The sequence below is a fragment of the Salmo trutta genome, unplaced genomic scaffold (genome assembly GCF_901001165.1).
Source record: "Salmo trutta unplaced genomic scaffold, fSalTru1.1, whole genome shotgun sequence".
NCBI lineage: Eukaryota > Metazoa > Chordata > Actinopteri > Salmoniformes > Salmonidae > Salmo > Salmo trutta.
This window is the reverse complement of record NW_021822886.1, coordinates 20001-32500: the sequence shown is the minus strand read 5'-3', so window position 1 is coordinate 32500 and position 12500 is coordinate 20001. Positions and strand designations below refer to the sequence as shown.

General features: G+C 42.7%; 1 protein-coding gene across 1 annotated transcript in view; it reads right to left on the bottom strand.

Annotated features, from left to right (window-relative positions):
• Positions 1-12500, bottom strand: part of LOC115186263 (vascular endothelial growth factor receptor 3-like) — a 22269-nt gene that overhangs the window by 7217 nt on the left and 2552 nt on the right. The window contains exons 2-6 of the mRNA XM_029745931.1: positions 12366-12474; positions 8899-9029; positions 7953-8181; positions 2828-2974; positions 1637-1768 (exon numbers count right to left, since the gene is read on the bottom strand). Coding sequence (XP_029601791.1) covers positions 1637-1768; positions 2828-2974; positions 7953-8181; positions 8899-9029; positions 12366-12474 — 748 coding nt within the window. The remainder of the gene's footprint in view (positions 1-1636; positions 1769-2827; positions 2975-7952; positions 8182-8898; positions 9030-12365; positions 12475-12500) is intronic.

The window sequence follows — 12500 nt, the reverse complement described above, 5'->3', positions numbered from 1 at the left end:
AAACAACAACATTAGCCCTGTCACTGGAACCTGGGATAAACAACAACAGACTGTCTGCTAAATGCAGAATAACAACAACAACAATATCAAACCAAAAAGTCTGCTAAAGCCTCGATTCAATCCCAAACCGTGTTACTGTCACATTTAAAGGGAATTTCCAGGAGAGCCGACATCAGGAGCGTTTACCATTACAAGCGTTTCGCTACAACTGCAAAAACATCAGGAGCGTTTAACATTACAAGCGTTTCGCTACAACTGCAAAAACATCAGGAGCGTTTACCATTACAAGCGTTTCGCTACAACTGCAAAAACATCAGGAGCGTTTAACATTACAAGCGTTTCGCTACAACTGCAAAAACATCAGGAGCGTTTAACATTACAAGCGTTTCGCTACAACTGCAAAAACATCTGTTTAACACGTGCATTTGACCAATACATTTTGATTTGGTTTGAATACCATCTCCGCAAACATAAACGTGGTAGCATTATATTTAAAAGGTTGTCGACAGAGATTTGAAATGCCCAGAAGTTCCCAGAGGCATGCTATAATCCCACTATCAGTCAGTAATGCAATGAGGTTTAAAGACACAAACACCAGCAACCAGCTAAATATCACTTTAGTTATTCAATCATTTATCACCAGCTAGCATATTGAGCAATAACCTGAATCATTAATCACCAGCTAGCCCACTGAATAATAACCTGAATCATTAATCACCAGCTAGCCCACTGGATAATAACCTGAATCATTAATCACCAGCTAGCCCACTGGATAATAACCTGAATCATTAATCACCAGCTAGCCCACTGGATAATAACCTGAATCATTAATCACCAGCTAGCCCACTGAATAATAACCTGAATCATTAATCACCAGCTAGCCCACTGAATAATAACCTGAATCATTAATCACCAGCTAGCCCACTGAACAATAACCTGAATCATTAATCACCAGCTAGCCCACTGGATAATAACCTGAATCATTAATCACCAGCTAGCCCACTGAATAATAACCTGAATCATTAATCACCAGCAAGCCCACTGAATAATAACCTGAATCATTAATTACCAGCTAGCCTAGCCCACTGGATAATAACCTGAATCATTAATCACCAGCTAGCCCACTGAATAATAACCTGAATCATTAATCACTGCATTTGTCTTTCCAATTTCATGAAGCATTTCGCTGGATCCGCTATAACATCTGCTAAACAGTGTATGCGACCAATAAACTTTATAAATATTTTTTTGATGTCAATCAATCAGATGTATTTATAAAGACCTTTTTACATCAGCCAAATGTCACAAAGTGCTGTACAGATAAACAGAAGGAAGCAGAAGGAAGCAGAGATTGTGTGTGTGTGTGTGTGTGTGTGTGTCTGACTAGAGAGGAAAATAGAAGCTTTTGTTGGAGACAGATGAAGGTGTGGATGCAGGTGTGTGTGTGTGTGTGTGTGAAGGCTCTGTGTGTGTGTGTGTGTGTGTGTCTGAAGGCTGTGTGTGTGTGTGTGTGTGTGTGTGGTGTGTGTGTGTGTGTGTGTGTGTGTGTGTGTGTGTGTGTGTGTGTGTGTGTGTGTGTGTGTGTGTGTGTGTGTGTGTGTGTGTGTGTGTGTGTGTGTGTGTGTTCCTGTCTCACCCAGCACGGTGATGGCAGCGGAGGAGTGGACGCAGCCTCTCTGATTACAGGCGGTGCAGGTGTAGAGACCGGCATCCTCTTCACTGACACGCTGGATACTCAAAGTCCTGTTAGCGTGCTGTAGCTGCAGTCCTACACACACACACACACACACACACACACACACACACACACACACACACACACTCTTGTATAATTAACCTTGTGGGGACACATAATTCAGTCCCATTCAAAATCAAATTTTTCCTAACCCCTAACCTGTACTCTTACCCTAACCTTAATCCTAAACCCTAACACTAATTCTAACCTTAATCCTAAACCCTAACCCTAAACCAAACCCTAACCCGTACTCTTACCCTAACACTAATTCTAACCTTAATCCTAAACCCTAACCCTAAACAAAACCCTAACCCGTACTCTTACCCTAACACTAATTCTAACCTTAACCCTAAACCCTAACCCTAAACCAAACCCTAACCCGTACTCTTACCCTAACACTAATTCTAACCTTAACCCTAAACCCTAACCCTAAACCAAACCCTAACCCGTACTCTTACCCTAACACTAATTCTAACCTTAATCCTAAGAAATAGAATTTGACCATGTGGGGGCTAACAAAATGTCCCCAGCTGGTCAAGTGTTTGTTTAATATTCTTGTGAGGACTTCTGGTCGCCACAAGAATCGTTAAGCACGCACGCACGCACGCACGCACACACACACGCACACAAACAAAACTAGCCTTGCTTGTCTGCTAACCTGACAGCTACTCAGATTGATCCTCCTGTCAGCCCTCTCTCTCTCTCTCTTTCATCTACCTCTCTATCAATCCATCTATCATTCTCTCCACATTTCATGTATTTAATGTCTCCAAAGTGAAAAGTCCCAGCTGTCTGTAGTCCTGCCAAACTGTCACTCAAACCAACCCCCCCCCCCCCCCTATAACCTCACTGTGGAAGCTGGTGACTCATACCTTCAGCTACAGGTGTAGACCAGCTGATGTTAGTTTATCCTGTAGGAGATGGCATGGCATATACGGTCTGTGTGTGTGTGTGTGTGTGTGTGTGTGTGTGTGTGTGTGGTGTGTGTGTGTGTGTGTGTGTGTGTGTGTGTGTGTGTGTGTGTGTGTGTGTGTGTGTGTGTGTGTGTGTGTGTGTGTGTGTGTGTGTGTGTGTGTGTGTGTGTGTACCTACCTGACATTTGGTGCAGGGGCTGGTTGTCTTTGAACCAGGAGAGATGTGGTGAAGGAGTTCCCACTACATCACACTCCATCAGGAGAGACTCACTGACGTTCACTGTCTGATTGGTCGGGTTGTGTCTGTACCAGGGGGCTTCTAGAGCTGGGAGGGAGAGGGAGAGGGAGAGAGAGAGAGAGGGAGAGAGAGAGAGAGAGAGAGAGAGAGACACTCTTTATGGACTCAATTGGGAAATATATACAAGTAAATCAACTTTTTCCAAAACACAGAGTGTTTAAACTCTGGTATCCAAACACCCAGCGCCCTAGACCTTCTGTCTGAGGACCAACTAGGGTCACCCAGCCCCCTAGACCTTCTGTCCGAGGACCAACTAGGGTCACCCAGCGCCCCCTAGACCTTCTGTCTGAGGACCAACTAGGTTCACCTAGCGCGCCCTAGACCTTCTGTCTGAGGACCAACTAGGTTCACCCAGCGCGCTCTAGACCTTCTGTCTGAGGACCAACTAGGGTCACCCAGCGCGCCCTAGACCTTCTGTCTGAGGACCAACTAGGGTCACCCAGCACCCTAGACCTTCTGTCTGAGGACCAACTAGGGTCACCCAGCCCACCCTAGACCTTCTGTCTGAGGACCAACTAGGTTCGCCCAGCCCACCCTCGACCTTCTGTCTGAGGACCAACTAGGGTCACCCAGCGTGCCCTAGACCTTCTGTCTGAGGACCAACTAGGTTCACCCAGCGCGCTCTAGACCTTCTGTCTGAGGACCAACTAGGTTCACCCAGCGCGCTCTAGACCTTCTGTCTGAGGACCAACTAGGGTCACCCAGCCACATAATAATACACACAGGCACAAACCACCTGAGAGCCCAGCAGGAAAGGGTGGCCACAGCACTGAAGGGAGTGAAAAAGCTTCTTCTACTTTCCCCAACGCCCAAGCGGTTATCTCCACCCTGCTACCACGAAAATACTTCCACCCTGCTACCATACAGCAGGTAAACGCAAGTATTTCCTGTGACTGTGGCTCAAAACCAAATTTTACCTGGCCCACCACTCCACCCTGGACCAGACTTTATGACCAGGTCCACCTCTACAAGGCAGCAGTGCTCACCTTCGCCCCCGGACTCTAAAGGACATCGCCCTCAACCGAAGCCCCGACACCTCACACAGGAGCAACAGGTCAATAGACACTCCGCCCAGACCAGCGGGACCCCTCCCGGACCTGCACATAGATGACCCACGCCGAGAGGACCAACATCCAGACCACAACACCACCAGCCACACCCCCACCCCAACCAATCAATACCCACCCCAACCAATCAATACCCACCCCAACCAATCAATACCCACTCCAACCAATCAATACCCACCCCAACCAATCAAACACCCCATTTAGGCCCCCTCAGATCAGGCCTATGCCCCTCATTGCCCACCCCTTGTCCCCCCCCCCAACTCCCACAAAGAGGGCCTCAACATGGAAGTCACACATACGCAGTGAGCAGGGAAACTGGACCAACCCCAACTCTTACACTAGCCCAAACCAATTGTCACGTCCTGACCAGTATAAGGGGTTATTTGTTATTGTAGTTTGGTTAGGACGTGGCAGGGGTGTGTTTGTTTTGTGTTGTCAGGTTTTTTGGGGGTAGTGTTCTATGTTTTGTATTCTATGTTCTATTTTCTAGTTTTTCTATTTCTATGTTTAGTTTACTGTTTTGACCTTCAATTGGAGGCAGCTGTTCCTCGTTGCCTCTAATTGAAGGTCCTATTTAGTAGGGGTGTTTTTTCTATGGGTTTTGTGGGTAGTTGTTTCCTGTTTAGTGTTTGTTGCACCTGACAGGACTGTTTCTCATCGATGTTTGTTGTTTTTGTTAAGTGTTTACGCTTTCCTTCATTAAAGAAGATGAGCATTCACATTCCCGCTGTGTTTTGGTCCAATCACTATGACGGTCGTGACACCAATGGCATGTACCAGATGCTCAGCAGGCTCTGCTCACACTTACTGGCCTGAGGCCAAACCACACGACTAACAACATTGGACACTTTATGGAAACAAAGCCTTCACTATCTCATCCTGGAATATCCAAGGCCTGAGGTCATTTGCCTTTGGACTAAAGAGCAGGAACCTGGACTTCATCAAAGATATCAGAAATACAGATATTGCCATCCTACTAGAAACATGGTACAGAGGAGATGGACCCACTGGTTGCCCTCTAGGTTACAGAGAGCTGGTAGTCCCATCCACCACACTACCAGGTGGGTGGTATAGAGGAGACGGACCCACTGGTTGTCCTCTAGGTTACAGAGAGCTGGTAGTCCCATCCACCACACTACCAGGTGGTTTAGAGGAGATGGACCCACTGGTTGCCCTCTAGGTTACAGAGAGCTGGTAGTCCCATCCACCACACTACCAGGTGGTATAGAGGAGACGGACCCACTGGTTGTCCTCTAGGTTACAGAGAGCTGGTAGTCCCATCCACCACACTACCAGGTGGTATAGAGGAGATGGACCCACTGGTTGTCCTCTAGGTTACAGAGAGCTGGTAGTCCCATCCACCACACTACCAGGTGGTATAGAGGAGATGGACCCACTGGTTGCCCTCTAGGTTACAGAGAGCTGGTAGTCCCATCCACCACACTACCAGGTGGTACAGAGGAGACGGACCCACTGGTTGTCCTCTAGGTTACAGAGAGCTGGTAGTCCCATCCACCACACTACCAGGTGGTATAGAGGAGATGGACCCACTGGTTGCCCTCTAGGTTACAGAGAGCTGGTAGTCCCATCCACCAAACTACCAGGTGTGAAACAGGGAAGAGACTCAAGGGGTACGCTAATGGATATGCTAATTTAGTATAGAGCAGACCTAACTCACTCTATTAAATTAATCAAAACAGGAACATTTTACATTTGGCAAGAAGTTCGAAAGGAAATTATCTCAACAGAGAAAAATGTTCTCCTGTGTGCTACCTATATCCCCCCACTAGAATCCCCATACTTTAATGAAGACAGCTTCTCCATCCTACCTATATCCCCCCACTAGAATCCCCATACTATAATGAAGACAGCTTCTCCATCCTACCTATATCCCCCCACTAGAATCCCCATACTATAATGAAGACAGCTTCTCCATCCTACCTATATCCCCCCACTAGAATCCCCATACTTTAATGAAGACAGCTTCTCCATCCTACCTATATCCCCCCACTAGAATCCCCATACTATAATGAAGACAGCTTCTCCATCCTGGAGGGGGAAATCAATCATTTCCAGGCCCAGGGACATGTACTAGTCAGTGGTGACCTAAATGCCTGAACCGGACAAGAACCTGACACCCTCAGCACACAGGGGGACAAACGCCTACCTGGAGGTGACAGCATTCCCTCCCCCATATGCCCCCCTAGACACAACATAACCAACCAAAATGGGTCACAACTCCTGCAGCTCTGTCAGACGCAGGGTATGTACATAGTCAATGGTAGGCCTCGAGGGGACTCCTATGGTAGGTTCACCTATAGCTCATCTCTTGGCAGTAGTACTGTAGACTACTTTATCACTGACCTCAACCCAGAGTCTCTCAGAGCGTTCACAGTCAGCCCACTGACCCCCCCTCACAGCAAAATTACAGTCTACTGGAACAGGGGAGGAGGGAAGGAGGAGGGGAGGGAGGAGGGGAGGGGAGGGAGGGAGGAGGGAGGAGGGGAGGGAGGGAGGGAGGGAGGGAGGAGGGGAGGGATGGGTGGGCAGGAAATTGAGAATTCCGTGTGACTGAGGATAAAAGGTCAGGACTGGACATGAATAAAGCATTAGTGTGTTAATGACTGGCCCCTTCTTCTAGGGGACTAGTGTGTATTTAACCCCTTCCTCTAGGGGACTAGTGTGTGTTTAACCCCTTCCTCTAGGGGACTAGTGTGTTATTAACCCCTTCCTCTAGGGGTCTAGTGTGTTATTAACCCCTTCCTCTAGGGGATTAACCCCTTCCTCTAGGGGACTAGTGTGTGTTTAACCCCTTCCTCTAGGGGACTAGTGTGTGTTTAACCCCTTCCTCTAGGGGACTAGTGTGTGTTGGTGTGTGAGGCCTACGTTCGTAGGTGTGTGTTGGTGTATGGTTACTGGAACCAATAAGGGTTATTGGCTCCCCATAGGAGAACCCTTTGAAGAACCCTGTTTGGTTCAAGGTAGAACTATTTTGGGTTCCATGTTTCTCTCCCCCTCACCTTTAACCGGTATGTATTTGGTAGACAGTGTCTCTCCCCCCCTCACCTTTAACCGGTATGTATTTGGTAGACAGTGTTTCTCCCCCCCCTCACCTTTAACCGGTATGTATTTGGTAGACAGTGTTTCTCCCCCCCTCACCTTTAACCGGTATGTATTTGGTAGACAGTGTTTCTCCCCCCCTCACCTTTAACCGGTATGTATTTGGTAGACAGTGTTTCTCCCCCCCTCACCTTTAACCGGTATATATTTGGTAGACAGTGTCTCCCCCCCTCACCTTTAACCGGTATGTATTTGGTAGACAGTGTTTCTCCCCCCCTCACCTTTAACCGGTATGTATTTGGTAGACAGTGTTTCTCTCCCCCTCACCTTTAACCGGTATGTATTTGGTAGACAGTGTTTCTCTCCCCCTCACCTTTAACCGGTATGTATTTGGTAGACAGTGTTTCTCCCCCCCCTCGCCTTTAACCGGTATGTATTTGGTAGACAGTGTTTCTCCCCCCCTCACCTTTAACCGGTATGTATTTGGTAGACAGTGTTTCTCCCCCCCTCACCTTTAACCGGTATGTATTTGGTAGACAGTGTCCCTCCCCCTCACCTTTAACCGGTATGTATTTGGTAGACAGTGTTTCTCCCCCCCCTCACCTTTAACCGGTATGTATTTGGTAGACAGTGTTTCTCCCCCCCCTCACCTTTAACCGGTATGTATTTGGTAGACAGTGTTTCTCCCCCCCTCACCTTTAACCGGTATGTATTTGGTAGACAGTGTTTCTCCCCCCCTCACCTTTAACCGGTATGTATTTGGTAGACAGTGTCCCTCCCCCTCACCTTTAACCGGTATGTATTTGGTAGACAGTGTCCCTCCCCCCCTCACCTTTAACCGGTATGTATTTGGTAGACAGTGTTTCTCCCCCCCTCACCTTTAACCGGTATGTATTTGCGTAGACAGTGTTTCTCTCCGCTCCTCCTGTTCTGAACCTCACAGACATAGTTCCCTTCATCCTGTAGCGTGATGCTAGCTATAATCATCTCCAGGACCCAGCTGTTAGACCGCTCCTGATAGGTCAGTTGTCCATCCAGGCGTTCAGCGTACAGGTGGACACTACGACAGTCCAGCTCCAGGGGTTTACCACTCTCATCCTGCAGCGCCTGGAGAGAGACAGAGAGAGACAGAGAGACAGAGAGAGAGACAGAGAGAGAGACAGAGAGACAGAGAGAGAGACAGAGAGAGACAGAGAGAGACAGAGAGAGACAGAGAGAGACAGAGAGACAGAGAGAGAGACAGAGAGAGAGACAGAGAGAGAGACAGAGAGAGAGACAGAGAGAGAGACAGAGAGGAGACAGAGACAGAGAGAGAGACAGAGAGAGACAGAGAGAGAGACAGAGAGAGAGACAGAGAGAGACAGAGAGAGACAGAGAGAGACAGAGAGAGACAGAGAGAGACAGAGAGAGACAGAGAGAGAGAGACAGAGAGAGACAGAGAGAGACAGAGAGAGAGAGACAGAGAGAGACAGAGACAGAGAGACAGAGACAGAGACACAGAGAGAGACAGAGAGAGACAGAGAGAGAGAGAGTCAGTCAGTCTTCCTGTCCTGTTCTACTAGCCTGGGTCCCAGATTGGTTTTGTGTTGGCTTACCAATATCCATCAACGAGTTTACAATGGAATTGTCAAGACGGCACAAACAGATTTGACACTTGTTTAACAAAATTCAACCAAGTGAGTTGTTACCTGTGGGTCCAGTCTGTACCAGGTGAGCTGTTACCTGTGGGTCCAGTCTGTACCAGGTGAGCTGTTACCTGTGGGTCCAGTCTGCACCAGGTGAGCTGTTACCTGTGGGACCAATCTGTACCAGTTGAGCTGTTACCTGTGGGACCAGTCTGTACCAGGTGAGCTGTTCGTAGGTGTAGTTGTCAGCGATGCAGCTTAGCGACACTTCCTCCTGCTCCAGAGGTTCCTCAGACGGACCCAGCTCTACACTGAACCCTTCTGGGATAGCTGGAGGAGGGAGGGGGGGAGGGGGGGAAGGGAGGGAGGGAGGAAGGAGGGAGGGGAGGGAGGGAGGGGGGAGCGTGGGGGGAAGGGGAGGGAGGAAGGGGAGGGAGGGAGGGAAGGAAGGAAGGAAGGAAGGAAGGAAGGAAGGAAGGAAGGAAGGAAGGAAGGAAGGGAGGGGGGGTGAGGGAGGGTATTAGGAAAGTTAGAGAGATTTTTTGAGGGCTCTATGGTTCAAAATGTTCCGTTTTTTTTAACTACTACACAAATTATTAGTACTACTATTACAAAATGGCAGATCTATTTATTAATGTATATATACTGCATATTACTGTATAGTACTTATTAATGTATATATACTGCATATTACTGTACAGTACTTATTAATGTATATATACTGCATATTACTGTACAGTACTTATTAATGTATATATACTGCATATTACTGTATAGTACTTATTAATGCATATATACTGCATATTACTGTACAGTACTTATTAATGTATATACAGTATAGTGCATATTACTGTACAGTACTTATTAATGTATGTACAGTATAGTGCATATTACTGTACAGTACTTATTAATGTATATACAGTATAGTGCATATTACTGTACAGTACTTATTAATGTATGTACAGTATAGTGCATATTACTGTACAGTACTTATTAATGTATATACAGTATAGTACATATTACTGTACAGTACTTATTAATGTATATACAGTATAGTGCATATTACTGTACAGTACTTATTAATGTATATACAGTATAGTGCATATTACTGTACAGTACTTATTAATGTATATACAGTATAGTGCATATTACTGTACAGTACTTATTAATGTATATGCAGTATAGTGCATATTACTGTACAGTACTTATTAATGTATGTGCAGTATAGTGCATATTACTGTACAGTACTTATTAATGTATGTGCAGTATAGTGCATATTACTGTACAGTACTTATTAATGTATATACAGTATAGTGCATATTACTGTACAGTACTTATTAATGTATATACAGTATAGTGCATATTAATGTACAGTACTTATTAATGTGTATACAGTATAGTGCATATTACTGTACAGTACTTATTAATGTATATACAGTATAGTACATATTACTGTACAGTACTTATTAATGTATATACAGTATAGTGCATATTACTGTACAGTACTTATTAATGTATATACAGTATAGTACATATTACTGTACAGTACTTATTAATGTATGTACAGTATAGTACATATTACTGTACAGTACTTATTAATGTATATACAGTATAGTACATATTACTGTACAGTACTTATTAATGTATGTACAGTATAGTACATATTACTGTACAGTACTTATTAATGTATATACAGTATAGTGCATATTACTGTACAGTACTTATTAATGTATATACAGTATAGTACATATTACTGTACAGTACTTATTAATGTGTATACAGTATAGTGCATATTACTGTACAGTACTTATTAATGTATATACAGTATAGTACATATTACTGTACAGTACTTATTAATGTATATACAGTATAGTACATATTACTGTACAGTACTTATTAATGTATGTACAGTATAGTGCATATTACTGTACAGTACTTATTAATGTATGTGCAGTATAGTGCATATTACTGTACAGTACTTATTAATGTATGTGCAGTTATAGTGCATCTTACTGTTACAGTACTTATTAATGTATGTGCAGTATAGTGCATATTACTGTACAGTAACTTATTAATGTATATACAGTATAGTCATATTACTGTACAGTACTTATTAATGTATATACAGTATAGTGCATATTACTGTACAGTACTTATTAATGTAATATACAGTATCGTAACATATTTACTGTACAGTACTTATAATGTATGTAACAGTATAGTGCATATTACTGTACAGTACTTATTAATGTATGTACAGTATAGTGCATATTACTGTACAGTACTTATACTTATTAATGTATATACAGTATAGTGCATATTACTGTACAGTACTTATTAATGTATATACAGTATAGTACATATTACTGTACAGTACTTATTAATGTATATACAGTATAGTGCATATTACTGTACAGTACTTATTAATGTATATACAGTATAGTACATATTACTGTACAGTACTTATTAATGTATATACAGTATAGTGCATATTACTGTACAGTACTTATTAATGTATATACAGTATAGTACATATTACTGTACAGTACTTATTAATGTATATACAGTATAGTACATATTACTGTACAGTACTTATTAATGTATATACAGATAGTACATATTACTGTACAGTACTTATTAATGTATATACAGTATAGTACATATTACTGTACAGTACTTATTAATGTATATACAGTATAGTACATATTACTGTACAGTACTTATTAATGTATATACAGTATAGTGCATATTACTGTACAGTAATTATTAATGTATATACAGTATAGTACATATTACTGTACAGTACTTATTAATGTATATACAGTATAGTACATATTACTGTACAGTACTTATTAATGTATATACAGTATAGTGCATATTACTGTACAGTACTTATTAATGTGTATACAGTATAGTGCATATTACTGTACAGTACTTATTAATGTATATACAGTATAGTGCATATTACTGTACAGTACTTATTAATGTATATACAGTATAGTACATATTACTGTACAGTACTTATTAATGTATATACAGTATAGTACATATTACTGTACAGTACTTATTAATGTATATACAGTATAGTACATATTACTGTACAGTACTTATTAATGTATGTACAGTATAGTGCATATTACTGTACAGTACTTATTAATGTATATACAGTATAGTGCATATTACTGTACAGTACTTATTAATGTATATACAGTATAGTACATATTACTGTACAGTACTTATTAATGTATATACAGTATAGTACATATTACTGTACAGTACTTATTAATGTATGTACAGTATAGTGCATATTACTGTACAGTACTTATTAATGTATATACAGTATAGTACATATTACTGTACAGTACTTATTAATGTATGTACAGTATAGTACATATTACTGTACAGTACTTATTAATGTATATACAGTATAGTGCATATTACTGTACAGTACTTATTAATGTATATACAGTATAGTACATATTACTGTACAGTACTTATTAATGTGTATACAGTATAGTGCATATTACTGTACAGTACTTATTAATGTATGTGCAGTATAGTACATATTACTGTACAGTACTTATTAATGTATGTACAGTATAGTACATATTACTGTACAGTACTTTCTATGCTAAACCAAGAGAAGGAAATAAGTTGAAAACTCACTGGTCACATAGAAGTATATCAGCCTTTGGTCTTTACCCACTTTGTTGTCAGCAGAACATTTATACATGACTGATACACTGGCGTTCTGGATCAGCAGCCTGCTGACTATCTGGAGAGGAGAGGAGAGGAGAGGAG